Below are 21,113 nucleotides of genomic sequence, written 5' to 3'. Positions count from 1 at the left end.
GTCAAGACTTTGCGAATTTCCGAGGAGCTCTCCAACAACTCCCAAAGTTGACTGCTTATTCATCCAAGGAAGCCATGCAAACCTGTTTACTTTTGAAACCATTTTCACACCTAGTTAAGGGGGGTTGTCCCTGCTATAAAACCCCATCTCCTCCACCCTCTAGAAAATCTTTTGTCAAACCATTTCAGCTACAAGCTTACGCAACAAGACTGCTAGAGATCCGAGAGATCTTACTACCTTTGCTCTTGTGAGTTCATTCGGATTCGCGAGAAGGAGCCTCTGGTTCCCCCTAGTTCGTGCTCTACGGCTCCGGCCGTTTTGTGTGGATTAGTCCCGGTTTGTGGTTCTGCAATTGTTCGGACAGCGGGTTGGAGTTCTTGTAGCTTCGATCAGCCATCTGCAACGTACGGGTTGCATCCAACCTTGGCAGGTATAAAGCTAGTTATCCCGGCTACTTGCAGCTAGTTATCCCTTCCGATTCGATCCTACGACGTGAAGATCGGGCCACCCTCGGGCGTGAACTCGTTCATCGGGTTCGCACCTATCATCTGGTATCAGAGCCTTCGTTGACACGGTAGGATCTATTATCCAACTTTATCTTGCTATCATCCCTTTAGATTGAGTGTTTTTCATGCTATATTTTCTGTCCTAGAAGTCCAAAGCCCCACCAAAAATAAATCCAAGCCTTGTTGGTGCTGAGATCTTGTTGTTGCATACCTTGCATGTTCTTCATCTTTTAGATCTGCACCAAGTTCATCTTCATAGTTGTTTTCAGATTTGGTTGTTATGCTTTGGAAAAAGAGAGAAAAAAAAGTGGCAAAAAAATCAAAGAAAAAAAAGAGTGGAAAAAGTCAAGAGAGAAAAAGAAAGTCTTGTGTAAGATCCAAAAGTTTCAGCTTGATAGAAAAAATTTCAGAAGCTTGAGTGTGGTGTTTTTCAATCTTGGTGCAAAGGTGCAGGAGATCCATCCACATATTTTTCTTGGTTTGCATCAACTTGATTTCAGCACAAGCCCCTTTTTGTTTACCCCACCGAGTTCCACCAAAAACCGAAGCTAGTTCTTTGATCTCTGTCTTTCAATCGCTTTAACACATCCGGGAGAAGCACAATCTGATGTGAACTCATAAGAACTTTGGTGAGTAAGAGGTGAGGTTGTGTGATTCCACAAAATTATCCTATTCCACTTTAGCCCTACTAACATGGCAGGATCTACACCAAGTGTGCGTTGAAAGAATCATGGAGAAGGAAATTGTTTGGCCACTCGCGCTGATGTGAAGCAACTCGAGAACAATATACTCCGAGCCATGGAGAGGATGCTTCACGAGTGTCCTCCAACAGGTGGTGATGGGGTTCGACACCGACAATACCCTGTTGCTCATGAAGTGCAGCAAAGAAGACATGCTCGAGGGTATGTTGTTGCTGCTCGTGGGCGTGTCACTACTACTCAAGAAGTACAGAAAGGAGGACGTGATCGAGAGCATGGTGTTGCTGCTCCTGCAGTGCAGCAAGGACGGCATGCTCGAGGGCATGCTACCGCTACCCCGAGGCGTGTTGCTGCTACTCCTGAATCGCAGCAAGGATGTCATGACCGGCGACAAAGTTATGGCACCCGTCGGCACACCGACGACCCACCGCAAAGCATTACCGTGGATGATGAACCAACTCCGGTGAATCATAGCCCATGTTCACATGATAAGGTCACTCCTAATGTTGGCATCTCGACCACCACTATGGTCCCAACATCCACAAAAGAAGCATCAGAAATTCCATTTGAGGAAGAGAGTCCACAATCCAAAATCCCACAACATAAAAGTGATAAGAAAAGCAAGATGAGTGACTCCACCAAAAGTGAGGAAGAGTGCCCACTTTCGAAAACCCCACAACTTGAGAGTGAAAAGAAAAATGAGTTGAGTGACTCCACCAAATGTGAGGAAGAGTCTCCACTTTCCACAATTCCATATATTGAGAGTGAGAAAAGTGAGGTGAGTGGGTCCACAAAATGCGAGGATCAGGTTGTTCATCATGAGATTAGAGGAATGAAAGATCTCCGCCTAGATATACCACATATTGAGGGAGAAAAGATTAATGAGTTGTGTGAGTCCACAAAATGTGAGATTGAGATCATTCCACACCTCACTAGAGAGATAAGCGATCCACAACCCAATATACCACACAATAAGAGTGAGAGGACAAGTGAGTTATGTGAGTCCACTAAATGTGAGGTTGAGATTTTTCAACAAAAGAATAGCGAGATGAGTGATCCACCACCATGGGAAGTTATTAGTCCACCAAATGAAAAGAGAGAGGAACATTCAATAACTAACATTTCACAAAATTCTCTTTCTTTGCAATATGTGCAGGTGCAAAATGCATACCTATCAGCTCTCTTGCAACGATGGGAAATTGAGATCCAAGAACAAATATGGAGGACATGGAGTACCACTACACAAGGTGCATGTGTGAATATTGATTTTCGGAAAGGCATTCATGTACTCAATGAGGTAAAACAAAAAGGATCTTCCATTTTGATGAAACCAGGGGTATGCACGTATGAGTTTTTGAAGCAATGGCGTGATAAGATTAGAGAAAAATTGTTTGGTACATCAGCCATCCAGCAATATGATTTTGCTAATCTTGAAGAGGCTATAAAAGATCCAATAAAACTTAATGTTGCACATGATTATTCACCATTTTCTTTTCCTAGTTATTTTGTATTGTCCTCGTGCTATAATTTTGCATACCAAATAAAGTTGAAGACAACTTTTCTCCTAGAGAGGGAGGCTGATAAGAGCATGATGATGATGGGTTACAAATTTGTGCTCCATGGAAATATTTGATGTAAGGAACTCCTAAGTCGAACAAAACATCATGTTTGCATTGTCCATGAGATGGCAAAGCTGAAAACTAAAATACTCTATATCATGAAACCTTTGCATTATGATTTAGTATTGCCCTGTTTTCTTTTGTGTTATGACCAAGTAGAGTCGAGGACGGCTCCTTTTCAAGAAAGGGGGGATGATGAGGACATCTCGGTCATTGAAACAAGACCAATCATCCCTGGACAAACTCCAAGTTGTGACAAACAAGTACATGATCATATGCAACACAATTCAAAGGTGAAAGCTACAAATGAGAATTGCATCATTTCTTTGCATGGATATTATCTACTTCCCTTCTAGTTATCCTTTGCAGATCAAAGAGAGTCGAGGACGACTCTTCATCAAGGGAGGGAGGATGATGAGCACATGGGTACATCATACATGACATTTCAGAAAAGTGCACAATTTAGTTGGAAAGAATTACTAAGCCGAATCAAGCAAACACATGGCCAGGTGAACGCTAACTTAAGTTCATACCACAATCTTGCACACATGGCTGCACTTTCATCCCCATTGTTGTTGGTTGAACTTAGGTATCACATAGAAGAAATCCAACAACCTATGAGCTCTTGAAGCAACCGGTCTGGAGGAACGAGTTTGAAGAAAACAAGTTTCAAGTGAAGCTGATGATGTCAATTTTTATCTCTGATGTTTTGATGTGCCACACCCATATGGTGGAGAGACGGGGCCATAGGGTACATCAACAGAAGCTAAATCAAATTATCTTTCCAATGCAAAAAACCTCACGTCATTTGGAGTTGTGAGTCAAAAGTACTAGTCATTCTCGTGGAAGGTGTCCAGGCTGTCAAGACTTCGCGAATTTCCGAGGAGCTCTCCAACAACTCCCAAAGTTGACTGCTTATTCATCCAAGGAAGCCATGCAAACCTGTTTACTTTTGAAACCATTTTCACACCTATCTAAGGGGGGTTGTCCCTTCTATAAAACCCCATCTCCTCCACCCTCTAGAAAATCTTTTGTCAAACCATTTCAGCTACAAGCTTACGCAACAAGACTGCTAGAGATTCGAGAGATCTTACTACCTTTGCTATTGTGAGTTCATTCGGATTCGCGAGAAGGAGCCTCTGGTTTCCCCTAGTTCGTGTTCTACGGTTCCGACCGTTTTGTGTGGATTAGTCCCGGTTTGTGGTTCTGCGATTGTTCGGACAGCGGGTTGGAGTTCTTGTAGCTTCGGTCAGCCATCCCCAATGTACGGGTTGCATCCAACCTTGGCAGGTATAAAGCTAGTTATCCCGGCTGCTTGCAGCTAGTTATCCCTTCCGATTCGATCCTACGACGTGAAGATCGGGCCACCCTCGGGCGTGAACTCGTTCATCGGGTTCGCACCTATCAAAACATTTTCATCATAACTAGTGCAATCATCATTAGTACTATGAATATTCAAGGAGTTCATACTAACAACATTGCAATCATGCTCATCATTTAAAGATTTAGTGCAAAACGTTTTATAGATTTCTTCTTCTAGCACTTGAGCACAATTTTCCTTTCCATCATTTTCATGGAAGAGATTAAAAAGATGAAGCGTATGAGACAAATTCAATTCCATTTTTTTTCTTTATAGACTAAACTAGTGATAAAACAAGAAACAAAAAGATTCGATTGCGAAATCTAAAAATATACCTTCAAGCACTCACCTCCCCGACAACGGCGCCAGAAAAGAGCTTGATGTCTACTACACAACCTTCTTCTTGTAGACGTTGTTGGGCCTGCAAGTGCATAGATTTGTAGGACAGTAGCAAATTTCTCTCAAGTGGATGACCTAAGGTTTATCAATACATAGGAGGCGTAGGATGAAGACGGTCTCTCTCAAGCAACCCTGCAACCAAATAACAAAGAGTCTCTTGTGTCCCCAACGCACCCAATACAATGGTAAATTGTATAGGTGCACTAGTTCGGCGAAGAGATGGTGATACAAGTGCAATATGGATAGTAGATAAAGATATTTGTAATCTGAAATTATAAAAACAGCAAGGTAACTAATGATAAAAGTGAGCGTAAACGGTATTGCAATGGTAGGAAACAAGGCCTAGGGTTCATACTTTCACTAGTGCAAGTTCTCTCAACAATAATAACATAGATAGATCATATAACAATCCCTCAACATGCAACAAAGAGTCACTCCAAGGCCACTAATAGCGGAGAACAAACGAAGAGATTATGGTAGGGTACGAAACCACCTCAAAGTTATTCTTTCGGATCAATCTATTCAGGAGTTCGTACTAGAATAACACCTTAAGACACATATAAACCAAAATCCTAATGTCACCTAGATACTCCATTGTCACCTCAAGTATCCGTGGGCATGATTATACGATATGCATCACACAATCTCAGATTCATCTATTCAACCAACACAAAGTACTTCAAAGAGTGCCTCAAAGTTTCTACCGGAGAGTCAAGACGAAAACGTGTGCCAACCCCTATGCATAGACTCCCAAGGTCACGGAATCCGCAAGTTGATCACCAAAACATACATCAAGTAGATCACGTGAATATCCCATTGTCACCACAGATAAGCACGACAAGACATACATCAAGTGTTCTCAAATCCCTAAACACTCAATCCGATAAGATAACTTCAAAGGGAAAACTCAATCCATTACAAGAGAGTAGAGTGGGAGAAAGATCATAAGATCCAACTATAATAGCAAAGCTCGTGATACATCAAGATCGTGCCAAATCAAGAACACGAGAGAGAGAGAGAGAGAGAGAGATCAAACACATAGCTACTGGTACATACCCTCAGCCCCGAGGGTGAACTACTCCCTCCTCGTCATGGAGAGCACCGGAATGATGAACATGGCCACCGGTGAGGGATCCCCCCTCCGGCAGGGTGCCGGAACAGGGTCCCGATTGACTTTTGGTGGCTATAGAGGCTTGCGGCGGTGGAACTCCCGATCTATCTTCTCCGTCGATGTTTTTAGGGTATATGGGATTATATATGTGAAGGAAGTCGGTCGGGGGGTGCTCGAGGGACCCAGGAGAAAGAGGGCGCGCCTAGTGGGGGCGCGCCCTCCTATCTCATGGCCTCCTCGAGGCTCTTCTGACGTGAACTCCAAGTCTCTCGGATCATATTCTTCCCAAAAATCACGCTCCCGAAGGTTTCATTCCGTTTGAACTCCGTTTGATATTTCTTTTCTTCGAAACACTGAAATAGGCAATAAAACAGCAATATGGGTCGGGCCTCCGGTTAATAGGTTAGTCATAAAAATGATATAAAAGTGTAAAGTAAAGCCCATAAACATCCAAAACGGGTAATATAACAGCATGGAACAATCAAAAAATATAGATACGTTGGAGACGTATCACGCGTCGGCGACCCTGGCCACGCGTGCAGCAGGGACGGCGGCGGCTTTGGCATGGCGCTCGACGACGACGGCAGCGGCGGCGACTACACCCGTTTCTACAGGCTTCTCGATATGTAGATGGCGGGCTGTGGCCGCGGCGTAGCAGGGATAGGCGTAGTTTGGCATAGTCGTAGGCGTAGTTTGCATATTCATCTGTTTTTGTACTAATTTCAATGAAGTATCGCCGAGTTTGTGCCAGATCGCCGAGTTTGTAGAAATTTATATGAAATGTCGCCGAATTCGCGCGGTTTTAACGGTGACCTGGGGGTGTCAACTGGGAACGCAGTCGCCCCACGCGCCAAGCAAGCGCCGATTCGGCCCCAAGCGGCTCTTTTTCGGCGTGCTGGGGGGGCCGAACGGCTGGAGATGCTCTAACCCACGTGTGACTCCAAATAAAGCGAGCCAACTTGTTCCCGGACCCCGGCAGAAGACAGATGGAGAGTTAATTAGTAAAGAAGAACGCGTAGTCTAGCAGAACGTGCCCGAAAACTTTCGCTATAAATAAGCTCGGCCTCGCACACTCCATCCTCAAACCAGCTCTCGCCTTCCCTGCAACACAAACCAAGCAAGCAGAGGAGGGCGAGGAGAGGAGCAATGGAGTACGGGCACCCCTGCAACAACAACTCCAGCAACATTCAATACTTGTAGTCGGCGTTAGGTGGTCTATGGATCTGGATGTATTTTTTATTATTTTTGGTGTTCGTTGTACTGCCATAATTGAAGATGAATAGATAGGAAGTTTTCTCGCCCAAAAAAAACTCCAGCAACAAGGAGAAGAGGCATCCGCTCAAAAGGGGCCAGCTCAAGGCGCAAATAGCCAAGAGCGTGGGCAGCTTTGTTGTGCCGGTCGCTATGAATAGCTTCATTGTGCCGGTTGCTATGAACAGCTTGAGGAGATGAGAAGGCCAGCCAGGCCGAGCAGCAGGTTCTCGACCAATTTAGCTAGAAGTGTGGTGTGGGTACTTGATATGTATACGTAGGGATTGTGTGCAAGTTGACGCAGAGTGGTTTTAGTTAGGTGCTTGCTGGTTCTGTTCGAGTTTTCCCCTTCCCACCCCCTTTCTGCTTAGAAGGCCTTCCTCAACAATTAGAGCAACTCCAATGGGCTGATCCAAATGGACGGCGATTTTGTCCGCGTTTTGTCAGTTTGGATCGGTCGTCCGCCCGATGTCCGTCCTGTTTAAGATTTGGATCGGCAGTGTGCCCAACGCGCCGACTCATATCTGCCGGCGTGACCGGCTGGTCGCCCTATTTCAACAAATAGCTCATTTTTGCATTGCTTTTGCATTCAAACATATAGTTAAGCCGCCGGCTCTCCGCGCCATCCCTCCTCCCTCCCCCCGACGCCGCTCCCGCGAGCGACGCGGGGGAAACCCTAGCCGCCGGCTCTCCGCGCCCTCCCTTCCTCCTCCTCCCCTCACCATCGCCGGCAAGGGCCAGCGGGCGAAGCCCGGCTGGCCTCGGCGGTGGCGGGGCCTCGTTTCGCCTCCTCTCGCCTTCCCCCGGCTGGCGCGGGACCGCCCGGGCGCGCGGAGGCACTGCGCTAGCGCAGGGTGCAGCGGTGCGGCGGCAGGGGCTCTGAGCGGTGGCGCGCGTGGTTGGCGGCGTCACACGCGGGGTCTCCTCTTGCGGCATGGTAGCCGCGGTCTCTGGTGGTGCCCCACCCATCGGATCTAGCCAGATCTGGCACCGGCGGCCCGGCAGGTGGCGGGGGCTGCGTGCGGCCTGGACCACGGGCGACCTCCCTTGCTGTGGCCGGCTCCTGGTGGGGCAGGTGGCGTGGCGGTGGGGCCTCCAGTTTGGGTGGCGCAGGTGCGGTGGCGGCGGCCTCCTCCGGCGAGGGCGACCCTCCCTGGCGACGGGGGGATGTGGTGCTGATGGTTTCGGGCGCTGGACTTGGCCGTGTGGGAGGCGAGTCGGCGGTGAGCTCGGATCTTGATTTGAAGACGGCGACCTCTGCGTTCTGTGGCCGCCCACACCAACTCGGTTGCCGGTGACCTCGTGTGGCTGGTTTGGTGGTTGGTCGGAGTGGGCTATGGATGGGGGAAACCCTTGGCGAGTTGCGGCAGCCACGATCCGGCGGCGCTCCGTCGCCGTTCTACTTCTTGGGGTCGGCATCGTGTCCTAGCCCATGATCCTCCTCTCCTGGTCCTAGGTGAAAACCCGAATCCCCTTGGATTGGGCGGCAACGACGTCTTGGCGTCGCTTTCTTCTCAAAGACGCGCCTTTGGGACGGGTGTGTGGTGGTCGCGGCTTTGGCGTGGTCGGTTGCCGGTCTTCAAATGGTCCTGCTCGACAATGTTCGGTGTTCTTCGTGGCGTGGCCCGAGGCGATGGCATTGATCGGAGTTGCTTTACCGGCATGCAGCGTATTGCCATCCTCTCCTAGTCCATCTGGGATCAAGCGTGCTCTCGGATGGCCGGTAACGGTATGGGAGTTGACGGTTGTGCGCTTCCTCCGACGGCGGGCCACTCCATTAGCGTGAGCGTATCGTGGGCATGTCCTGAAGTTGCCGGGGTCCTCGATGTCCTAGCTTTTAGGGTGGTCCGGACTGTTGTTGTCCGGTTGCATCTTGTATCCTCCGTTGCCTTCTTTTTTCTTCTTCTTCTTTCTTTTTGTGGTATCGGTGGTTGTATGCTCGGCAGTTGCTTTATAATATAAAGCGGAGGGAAACCCTTTTTCTTAAACATATAGTCAAATAATATAGTCTTTCAACCGAATAAAATAGCATAGTTTTACAAGCCGAATACAAGTAAAAATGTCTCACATAGTTTTGCAAACTGAATAAAGAAGATACATCTATTGGTTGCCAACATGAGCCCACATAGACTCAATCAAATCATTTTGCAGTTGCACGTGAGTTTCCCAATCACGCATGTCATGATGGAATTGAGTGAACTGTTCAAACATTGCCGCTCCTCCATGCTCAGGCACCACATTCTCACCCTGAAATTGAAACCCTTGATCGTACAGACGTTTCAGGCGTTCATCTTCTACGATCATATTATGCATGATCACACAATCAGTCATCACCTTCCACAGTTTTTGTGTGCTCCAGGTATTAGCAGGATACCGAACGATACCCCGTCGAGATTGCAAAACACCAAAGGCACGCTCGACATCCTTCCTAACACTCTCTTGCTCTTGGGCAAATCTTTTCCTCTTCTCTTCGACAGGGTTGGGGATTGTTTTGACAACAGTGGTCCACTGAGGACAAATACCGTCACCAAGGTAGTATCCTTTATCGTAGTTATGCCCGTTGACAGTAAAGTTCACCGGTGGGCTATTTCCTTCGGCAAGCTAGCAAACACCGGTGACCGTTGAAGCACGTTGATTTGTTGTATCAAAGTAGTCCTTCCAAAGAAGGAAATGCCCGCTCTCCCAGTTGCGATTCAACGCCGGAAGGTGGCCCGAAATGGAGCCATGGAACAATGGCCGCTGGCTATTGAGGTGGTGATGGACCAACACGGTAGCCAATATCTCCTCCTCGTCATCGAATGACGAATCGTCAAAGTCGCAAAGGAAATTGTGAAAAAAGTGTTAGGGAACGTAGTAATTTCAAAAAAATTCCTACGCACACGCAAGATCATGGTGATGGCATAGCAAAGAGAGGGGAGAGTAATGTCCACGTACCCTCGTAGACCGTAAGCGGAAGCGTTAGCACAACGCAGTTGATGTAGTCGTACGTCTTCACGATCCGACCGATCCAAGCACTGAACGTACGGCACCTCCTAGTTCAGCACACGTTCAGCTCGATGACGATCCCCGGGCTCCGATCCAGCAAAGCTTCGGGGATGAGTTCCGTCAGCACGACGGCGTGGTGACGATGATGATGTTTTATCGGCGCAGGGCTTCGCCTAAACTCCGCAACGATATGACCGAGGTGGAATATGGTGGAGGGGGGCACCGCACACGGCTAAGGAACGATTCGTAGATCAACTTCTGTGTTATGGGGTGCCCCCCTGCCCCCGTATATAAAGGAGGGAGGGGGAGGTGCGGCCGACCCCCTTGGGGTGCGCCTGGAGGAGTCCTACTCCCACCGGGAGTAGGACTCCCCCCTCTTGCCTTGGTGGAGAAGGAAAGGGGGGAGGGGAAAGAGGAAAGGGGGGCGCCGCCCCCCCCCCTTCCTTGTCCTATTCGGACTAGGGGGGGAGGGGGCGCGCGGCCTGCCCTGGCCGGCCCTCCTCTTCTCCCTCATGGCCCACTAAGGCCCATTAACCCCCGGGAGGGTTCCGGTAACCCCCGGTGTTCCGGTAAAATCCCGATTTCACCCGGAACCTTTCCGATGTCCAAACATAGGCTTCCAATATACCAATCTTTATGTCTCGACCATTTCGAGACTCCTCGTCATGTCCGTGATCACATCCGGGACTCCGAACAAACTTCAGTACATCAAAACTTATAAACTCATAATAAAACTATCATCGTAACATTAAGCGTGCGGACCCTACGGGTTCGAGAACTATGTAGACATGACTTAGAACTATTCTCGGTCAATAACCAATAGCGGAACCTGGATGCCCATATTGGTTCCTACATATTCTACGAATATCTTTATCGGTCAAACCGCATACCAACATACGTTGTTCCTTTTGTCATCGGTATGTTACTTGCCCGAGATTTGATTGTCGGTATCCAATACCTAGCTCAATCTCATTACCGGCAAGTCTCTTTACTCGTTCCGTAATGCATCATCCCGTAACCAACTCATTTGGGCACATTGCTTGCAAGGCTTATAATGATGTGCATTACCGAGAGGGCCCAGAGATACCTCTTCGACAATCGGAGTGACAAAACCTAATCTTGAAATACGCCAACTCAACATGTACCTTCGGAGACACCTGTAGTACTCCTTTATAACCACCCAGTTACGTTGTGACGTTTGGTAGTACCCAAAGTGTTCCTCCGGTAAACGGGAGTTGCATAATTCTCATAGTTACAGGAACATGTATAAGTCATGAAGAAAGCAATAGCAATATACTAAACGATCAAGTGCTAGGCTAACGGAATGGGTCATGTCAATCACATCATTCTCCTAATGATGTGATCCATTAATCAAATGACAACACATGTCTATGGTTAGGAAACATAACCATCTTTGATTAATGAGCTAGTCAAGTAGAGGCATACTAGTGACTATATGTTTGTATATGTATTCACACATGTATCATGTTTCCGGTTAATACAATTCTAGCATGAATAATAAACTTTTATCATGATATGAGGAAATAAATAATAACTTTATTATTGCCTCTAGGGCATATTTCCTTCAGTCTCCCACTTGCACTAGAGTCAATAATCTAGATTACATAGTAATGATTCTAACACCCATGGAGTCTTGGTGCTGATCATGTTTTGCTCGTGAGAGTGGCTTAGTCAACGGGTCTGCAACATTCAGATCCGTATGTATCTTGCAAATCTCTATGTCTCCCACTTGGACTTGGTCCCGAATGGAATTGAAGCCAATCTTGATGTGCTTGGTCCTCTTATGAAATCTGGATTCCTTTGCCAAGGCAATTGCACCAGTATTGTCACAGAAGATTTTCATTGGTCCCGATGCACTAGGTATGACACCTAGATCGGAAATGAACTCCTTCATCCAGACTCCTTCATTTGCTGCTTCCGAAGCAGCTATGTACTCCGCTTCACATGTAGATCCCGCCATGATGCTTTGTTTAGAACTGCACCAACTTACAGCTCCACCGTTTAATAAAACACGTATCCGGTTTGCGATTTAGAATCGTCCGGATCAGTGTCAAAGCTTGCATCGACGTAACCATTTACAACTAGCTCTTTGTCACCTCCATATATGAGAAACATATCCTTAGTACTTTTCAGGTATTTCAGGATGTTCTTGACCGCTGTCCAGTGATCCACTCCTGGATTACTTTGGTACCTTCCTGCCAACCTTATTGCTAAGCATACGTCAGGTCTGGTACACAGCATTGCATACATGATAGAGCCTATGGCTGAAGCATAGGGAACATCTTTCATTTTCTCTCTATCTTCTGTTGTGGTCGGGCATTGAGTTTGACTCAACTTCACACCTTGTAGTACGGGCAAGAACCCTTTCTTTGCCTGATCCATTTTGAACCTTTTCAAAATTTTATCAAGGTATGTGCTTTGTGAAAGTCCTATTAAGCGTCTTGATCTATATAGATCTTGATGCCCAATATGTAAGCAGCTTCACCGAGGTCTTTCATTGAAAAACTTTTATTCAAGTATCCCTTTATACTATCCAGAAATTTTATATCATTTCCAATTAATATATTTCATCTACATATAATATCAGAAATGCTACAGAGCTCCCACTCACTTTCTTGTAAATACAGGCTTCTCCAAAAGTCTGTATAAAACCATATGCTTTGATCACACTATCAAAGCGTTTATTCCAACTCCGAGATGCTTGCACCAGTCCATAAATGGAACGCTGGAGCTTGCACACTTTGTTAGCACCTTTTGGATCAACAAAACCTTCTGGCTGCATCATATACAACTCTTCTTCCAGAAATCCATTCAAGAATGCAGTTTTGACATCCATTTGCCAAATTTCATAATCATGAAATGTAGCAATAGCTAACATGATTCGGACAGACTTAAGCATCACTACGGGTGAGAAAGTCTCATCGTAGTCAACTCCTTGAACTTGTCGAAAACCTTTCGCAACAAGTCGAGCTTTATAGACAGTTACATTACCATCAGTGTCAGTCTTCTTCTTAAAGATCCATTTGTTCTCAATGGCCTGCCGATCATCGGGCAAGTCAACCAAAGTCCATACTTTGTTCTCATACACGGATCCCATCTCAGATTTCATGGCCTCTAGCCATTTTGTGGAATCTGGGCTCATCATCGCTTCCTCATAGTTCGTAGGTTCGTCATGGTCAAGTAACATGACTTCCAGAATAGGATTACCGTACCACTCTGGTGCGGATCTTATTCTAGTAGACCTTCGAAGTTCAGTACAAACTTGATCTGAAGTTTCATGATCAATATCATTAGCTTCCTCACTAATTGGTGTAGGTGTCACAGGAACCGATTCATGTGATGAACTACTTTCCAATAAGGGAGCAGGTACAGTTACCTCATCAAGTTCTACTTTCCTCCCACTCACTTCTTTCGAGAGAAACTCCTTCTCTAGAAAGGATCCATTCTTAGCAACGAATGTCTTGCCTTCGGATCTGTGATAGAAGGTATACCCAACTGTTTCTTTTGGGTATCCTATGAAGACACATTTCTCCGATTTAGGTTCGAGCTTATCTGGTTGAAGTTTCTTCACATAAGCATCGCAGCCCCAAACTTTAAGAAACGACAACTTTGGTTTCTTGCCAAACCACAGTTCATAAGGCGTCGTCTCAACGGATTTTGATGGTGCCCTATTTAACGTGAATGCGGCCGTCTCTAAAGCATAACCCCAAAATGATAGCGGTAAATCAGTAAGAGACATCATAGATCGCACCATATCTAGTAAAGTACGATTACGACGTTCGGACACACCATTTCGTTGTGGTGTTCCGGGTGGCGTGAGTTGCAAAACTATTCCGCATTGTTTTAAGTGTAGACCAAACTCGTAACTCAAATATTCTTCTCCACGATCAGATCGTAGAAATTTTATTTTCTTGTTACGATGATTTTCCACTTCACTCTAAAATTCTTTGAACTTTTCAAATGTTTCAGACTTGTGTTTCATCAAGTAGATATACCCATATCTGCTCAAATCATCTGTGAAGGTGAGAAAATAACGATACCCGCCGCGAGCCTCAACATTCATTGGACCACAAACATTAGTATGTATGATTTCCAACAAATCTGTTGCTCTCTCCATAGTACCGGAGAACGGTGTTTTAGTCATCTTGCCCATGAGGCACGGTTCACAAGTACCAAGTGATTCCAAAATTCCATCAGTATGGAGTTTCTTCATGCGCTTTACACCGATATGACCTAAACGGCAGTGCCACAAATAAGTTGCACTGTCATTATTAACTCTGCATCTTTTGGTTTCAACACTATGAATATGTGTATCACTACTATTGAGATTCAATAAAAATAGACCACTCTTCAAGGGTGCATGACCATAAAAGATATTACTCATATAAATAGAACAACCATTATTCTCTGATTTAAATGAATAACCATCTCGCATCAAACAAGATCCAGATATAATGTTCATGCTCAACGCTGGCACCAAATAACAATTATTCAGGTCTAAAACTAATCCCGAAGGTAGATGTAGAGGTAGTGTGCCGACCGCGATCATATTGACTTTGGAACCGTTTCCCACGCGCATCGTCACCTCATCCTTGGCCAGTGCTCGCTTATTCCGTAGTCCCTGTTTCGAGTTGCAAATGTTAGCAATAGAACCAGTATCAAATACCCAGGTGCTACTGTGAGCTCTAGTAAGGTACACATCAATAACATGTATATCACATATACCTTTGTTCACCTTGCCATCCTTCTTATCCGCCAAATACTTGGGGCAGTTCCGCTTCCAGTGTCCAGTCTGCTTGCAGTAGAAGCACTCAGTTTCAGGCTTAGGTCCAGACTTGGGTTTCTTCTCTTGAGCAGCAACTTGCTTGATGTTCTTCTTGAAGTTCCCCTTCTTCTTTCCTTTGCCCTTTTTCTTGAAACTGGTGGTCTTGTTAACCATCAACACTTGATGCTCCTTCTTGATTTCTACCTCCGCGGCTTTTAGCATTGCAAAGAGCTCGGGAATAGTCTTGTTCATCCCTTGCATATTATAGTTCATCACGAAGCTCTTGTAGCTTGGTGGCAGTGATTGAAGAATTCTGTCAATGACACTATCATCAGGAAGATTAACTCCCAATTGAATCAAGTGATTATTATACCCAGACATTTTGAGTATATGTTCACTGACAGAACTATTCTCCTCCATCTTGCAGCTATAGAACTTATTGGAGACTTCATATCTTTCAATCCGGGCATTTGCTTGAAATATTAACTTCAACTCCTAGAACATCTCATATGCTCCATGACGTTCAAAACGTCGTTGAAGACCCGGTTCTAAGCCATAAAGCATGGCACACTGAACTATCAAGTAGTCATCAGCTTTGCTCTGCTAGACGTTCTTAACGTCGTCAGTTGCATCAGCAGCAGGCCTGGCACCCAGCGGTGCTTCCAGGACGTAACTTTTCTGTGCAGCAATGAGGATAATCCTCAGGTTACGGACCCAGTCCGTGTAATTGCTACCATCGTCTTTCAACTTTGCTTTCTCAAGGAACGCATTAAAATTCAACGGAACAATAGCACGAGCCATCTATCTACAACAAACATAGATAAGCAAAATACTATCAGGTACTAAGTTCATGATAAATTTAAGTTCAATTAATCATATTACTTAAGAACTCCCACTTAGACAGACATCTCTCTAGTAATCTAAGTGATCACGTGATCCAAATCAACTAAACCATAACCGATCATCACGTGAGATGGAGTAGTTTTCAATGGTGAACATTACTATGTTGATCATATCTATTATATGATTCACGCTCGACCTTTCGGTCTCCGTGTTCCGAGGCCATATCTGCATATGCTAGGCTCGTCAAGTTTAACCTGAGTATTCTGCGTGTGCCAAACTGGCTTGCACCCGTTGTAGATGGACGTAGAGCTCATCACACCCGATCATCACGTGGTGTCTGGGCACGACGAACTTTGACAACGGTGCATACTCAGGGAGAACACTTCTTGATAATTTTAGTGAGAGATCATCTTAAAATGCTACCGTCAATCAAAGCAAGATAAGATGCATAAAGGATTAACATCACATGCAATCAATATAAGTGATATGATATGGTCATCATCATCTTGTGCTTGTGATCTCCATCTCCGAAGCACCGTCGTGATCACCATCGTCACCGGCGCGGCACCTTGATCTTCATCGTAGCATCATTGTCGTTTACGCCATCTATTGCTTCTACGACTATCGCTACCGCTTAGTGATAAAGTAAAGCAATTACAGGGCGTTTGCATTTCATACAATAAAGCGACAACCATATGGCTCCTGCCAGTTGCCGATAACATCGGTTACAAAACATGATCATCTCATACAATAAAATATAGCATCACGTCTTGACCATATCACATCACAACATGCCCTGCAAAAACAAGTTAGACGTCCTCTACTTTGTTGTTGCAAATTTTACGTGGCTGCTACGGGCTTAGCAAGAACCGTCACTACACCACGACACCACAATGACGACATGCATCCGTTGGTATAAGTGTGCATCGCCGACACATTTTTTGTCTCAAACTATACCGACACACAAATTATTAGTGTTCAATAAGCTAGTTACACACTTTCTGTCGCCAAAGCATCACCAGACCAGCGACGTAATTTCTGTCGGTAGATACAACCTTCACTGATAGTCTGTGTGTCGCCGATTCGTAGGGACCCGTAAAGTGTCGGGGTTGTTTTGTTAGGCCCACACAAAAAATAAGGCGCCGGAAGAGAGCGGAGCGCGCGGCACGCGGAACACCCAATTCCTAAATACTCGTTCCCAATCTCACCCCTCTCTATCGCCGCCCACGCACAACACATACCCTAAACCTAACCCTCCCACGCCGCCGCCCCGGATCTGCGCGCCGCCGCCCCAGATCAGCTCGTCGTTCCCCTCTCGCCACGGCATCTCGGACCCTGGCCTCCCTTCCCTTATCCCGCACTCAAGGAGGAGCAGCAACATCCCGCTGACGAGCAGCAACGCCTCCCGCCGTGCTGAGAGTGAGGAGCAGCAACACCGTCCACCGGCAAGCAGCAGCAGCGTCGTCCGCCAGCGCCAGCTGGTTCAGAGGAGCTGCTGGCCGTTCTTCTTCCTCCACAGGCGAAGCCTGTCCCGGCTGATTCCCCTTGCCCTGCCCCGCCTCCAGAACTCAACATGTAAGCTGCAATTATATTCCTTTTAACTGTCTTCTGGTATGTTCTGTAGTTAACATTATTATTGAATGGCTTACGACCTGATTTAATACCTCACATGATATTTTTTCAGTTTCTGTATTATGTTGTTCATTCTTTTATTTTGAAGGAGTTGCAGATTTGATTGTATGAACCTTACTAGTGTGATATGTTAATGCTTTCGTAACTGTCAGGTCTTCACAGATTGATCTCTCTTGAAGTCGCATGATTAAGTGCATCCAGTCCTTTTTTAGGATCTGAATCTCTTTTCTTAACGGGTGGTCTGTAACAGGTGCATCCAGTCACGTTCCCCAAATTCATCCGTTCTAACCATCCAACCCTCTTGCAACTTCTGTAACGGGTGGTCTTTGAGGTTCTTCTCACACAAAATCAGCTCATTTCTTCTCTGGCAGCATTCTACTTCTGTCCGTTGGCCTTTTTATGTGTCTCCCCTGTTTTCTGAATTTACGCACACAACTGTGCCTTGGTTTCATTAAATGTAATCCTCAAATTTCCACATGACGCCTTCAGATCATTGGCTATCTATATTTCTTTCTGTATCAGCAAGCATTATGTTCATTTTTTCTTCATTTACATTTGAAGGAGTTGCAGATTTGCTTGTACGAACTTTACTTAATGTGATTTGTTAAGCTTAGGAACTGTAAGTTCATCACAGATAGATCTCTCTCATGCAGTCACATGATTACATATATGTTGCCTGTTGTTTGCACTCTTATGAACAATACTGTATGTTGTAATGGGTCAGTTAGCTCACCTGCTGGTCCATCTCTCCTCTCTCATCTTGTTTGTCCCTAAATGTGGACGCTATTTATTGTTTCTTGTTCACTTCCGGCGATTCACATCTTTGTGTATTCTTCCTTGGTACCCCAATGTTTTAAGTTTTGTCTATTTGATATGTATGTTCATAGTGAATACCGATTTGTGCAGCGACGTTGATATTTTGAGTCTACATTTCACTAGTAGTCTGTGTATCACCACTGAAGGTGCAGCCACCACGGACAGAAGGTGGACGGATGAGCCTAGGAACAACTAGGGGTGGGCATTCAGTTTATATGGTTATTAGTTCGGTTCGGTTTATTCTGGTTTTTTGAATTTCGGTTTGTGGGTAAATGAGAACTGAGATAATCCTAACACAAATAAAAACTGAATCTTATTTACCGGAATTTATCGGTTTGGTTAACCGAGAAAATGAAGTCCATGTGCATCATCAATAGATGGAGCATGCCATGAGCAGCCTCGTATCCAATTGTTATTTGCTTTGTAACATACAGTAGTTCCCAATTTTAGCATAAAATTCTATGCACGGATCAATATTCCTTTTTCAAGAATATGTACTGATCAATATTCTGATGCCTCTAAGTCAAGATGTACTACTGAAACTGAGCAGCTTTCATTTGATAACTATTGTATTGAAAATAGATCTGAATTAATTAAGCGCAGTGTGAGCTTTCATTTGCTGCACTCGAGGATAAAGCAGTCACATGTAGTATGGGTAATTCGGTAACATATGTATTACTTGGTGCGGTAAAATATATTTTATTCATCTTCCTGTTCCAGTGTAAACTATGACCTGATACTAATGAATGGTTATTTCTGTAGATCCAACCTTGCAGAAAGCCATGGTTGTCGTCATCGCAGAGTTCAGGTATTACTCTTGTCAACATCACCATGTTTGTTGTACCACTCTTGCTTGTCCTCATGAATGCATGCAACAACCATACACACAAATGGCAGTGCTGGAGCTGCACGACTCATGTAGAGGGCTTAAGGAAAAAAGAGATTTTATATGGAGATCTGCAGTTAAATTGATAGAACGGTGTGTTTCCAAATCATATCGTTGTCTGAAAATTACAGTGCTATATACTTGTTCTTGCATATTGTTCAACAATGCAAGTTCTACACAATGTGTTCAAGTTTTTTCATCAATAGCTTTAAGTTTTATTTCTACTTTTGGATGATAGCAATGCCCTTCATTCATTCTGCATTAGAGTACGTATGCTTTAAGTTTTATTTTTGCTTTCGTTTTAATATATATCTTTTTGCGTGGGTTGATATATATCTTTGTTTACTGATAAGAAAAAGTACCACGCAAAAAAAAGTTTATTTATTGTTCTTAGTACTTGTGTGGTGCTTCTCTATTTGTGATTGTTTTGCGTGTATGTTTTTTCAAATAACGTGAGTGGTACAATCGACCATAACTGTGCAATTTGTTTTTGTACCAGTACTACAATAGATGATCATGCCCAAGTTTTTAAATGAGCATATGCTTTGAACTTGGCCTATAGATGAACTGAGAGCATGTAGTAGTTAAATGGACTATGGATGAACAGAGAGGTCTTTTGCCGTTACGGTAATTAGCAGTTGCATGGTCTGACATTGTATATGTGGTGGTTCGTTGCTCATGTTTTTTTTCTGCTTGTATTGCAGGAGAACCGAGAATGATTATACACGACCAATACAGAACGACCTCTCCAGTAGTTGAAAACCAAGTAAGGAGGTGCTTTCAGATTCAGTTTTCTGAGAAGCGACTAGTGAGCATGAAAGAAAACAGTATTTAAGTATCCTGCAAACTTATGCATCAACATACAATAGTTGATCATTCACATATGTTCATGTGTAGTCTTACATTGGATGTAGCTGTAGTAGTCAAAAATAACTTTAACCGTTTCAAAAAATGAATAAATAACTTTATGATTTCCATACTATAAAAAGAAGAAAAGGTTATCAGTGTTTGTAAGGCACTGCTGGGTCTAGCAATCTAACTGATCAATTTCACAATGACCTGTTGGTTCTCAATTGCTATAGTTTAGAGTTGTATGTTTGATTAAAACTGTAGCTAACTTTGAATGATGTAGATGCATACTCACCCTTGTTTGATACTCTTCTTTTATCAGCATATGAAAACTCTCATGTAACATGCATACTCTCATGGATATGTACGCATGTGTTTGTAAGAACTTGTATGCGTGAGTTTGTAAGAAGTTGAATGCTGGTCTAATGCTTTATTTTCTCCAAAATCGGGCTATATGCTCACGGCTGCTTCCTGATAAATGTGCATGTATCTGGGTTTCTTTATTTCATTTAAATGATTATTAGTATGTTTCGGCCTTTGACCTACACATATAACTACAGTACCAAGCCAGTTTGTTGTACATCTTCTGTTTTTGGTTCTTTGGACTTGATTAACTCAGAAGTTTGACAAAATGTACTATGATAATATTGCTCAAACATATGGGGCTTTTGTAGGGTGAAATGGAGGGAAGTATCAAGTCGAAGATATTATGGCTTTTGTACATCTTCTATTTTCTTCAAATGGAAGTTGATGTCGGTTTGGTGACCGAAGACTTGGGCTCTGCCATAGTGTTTTGTAGAGTGATCGAATATTTAGTCTCTTATGAACTTGACCCATATTTTGTAGCATGCCACAACTTGTATGTTGACTTGAATATTTCTTTAATGGTTGTAGCAAGGAAAACTAATGAATCTTCTATATATGTTGAATAAATGCGTTGGTCAATGGCATCTTGTGATGAATAGAAGAGTGCAGTTGTGCAAAGTGAACATGAATTGAATGTTTTGAATTTATTTTCAGGTTAATATATGATGCATTTGCATTTTGTGCTGAAATGTATAACCTTGGCAGCAAATGTGTCGGCAAAAGTATTGGAGGTCGCAAAGACTGTCGGCATAGCATACTGACAGACAAACTATCGGGGTAGCAATGGCCATTGCACTATCCGTCGGTACATCACACTGTCAAATGATCTGTCGGCATAGCATAGTCTGTCGCTAAAGAAACATCTGTCGCTATAGACCTCACAAATCTCATCAAATTGTCCGTCGGTATATATTTATCTGTCGCTAAAGACCTTTCCCGGCAAGACTATAGGCGACAGCTCCTTTTTGTCGGCAAAGGTCTTTACCGCCACCAAATGTGTCGCCTT

The 21,113-nt window shown here is 44.4% G+C and overlaps 1 protein-coding gene across 1 annotated transcript; it reads left to right on the top strand.

Annotated features, from left to right (window-relative positions):
• Positions 1–1,344: 1,344 nt before the first annotated feature.
• Positions 1,345–20,703, top strand: LOC123067633 (uncharacterized). The gene is made up of 5 exons (XM_044490352.1): positions 1,345–1,599; positions 16,680–17,133; positions 18,769–18,814; positions 19,597–19,658; positions 20,416–20,703. The coding sequence occupies exons 1-4, from the start codon at positions 1,345–1,347 to the stop codon at positions 19,649–19,651; spliced, it is 810 nt and encodes a 269-aa protein (XP_044346287.1). The 3' UTR covers positions 19,652–19,658; positions 20,416–20,703.
• Positions 20,704–21,113: the final 410 nt, after the last annotated feature.

The sequence above is a fragment of the Triticum aestivum genome, chromosome 3B, assembly GCF_018294505.1.
Source record: "Triticum aestivum cultivar Chinese Spring chromosome 3B, IWGSC CS RefSeq v2.1, whole genome shotgun sequence".
Lineage (NCBI taxonomy): Eukaryota > Viridiplantae > Streptophyta > Magnoliopsida > Poales > Poaceae > Triticum > Triticum aestivum.
The sequence above is the reverse complement of the archived record's forward strand: the minus strand, read 5'-3'. Positions and strand labels throughout refer to the sequence as shown.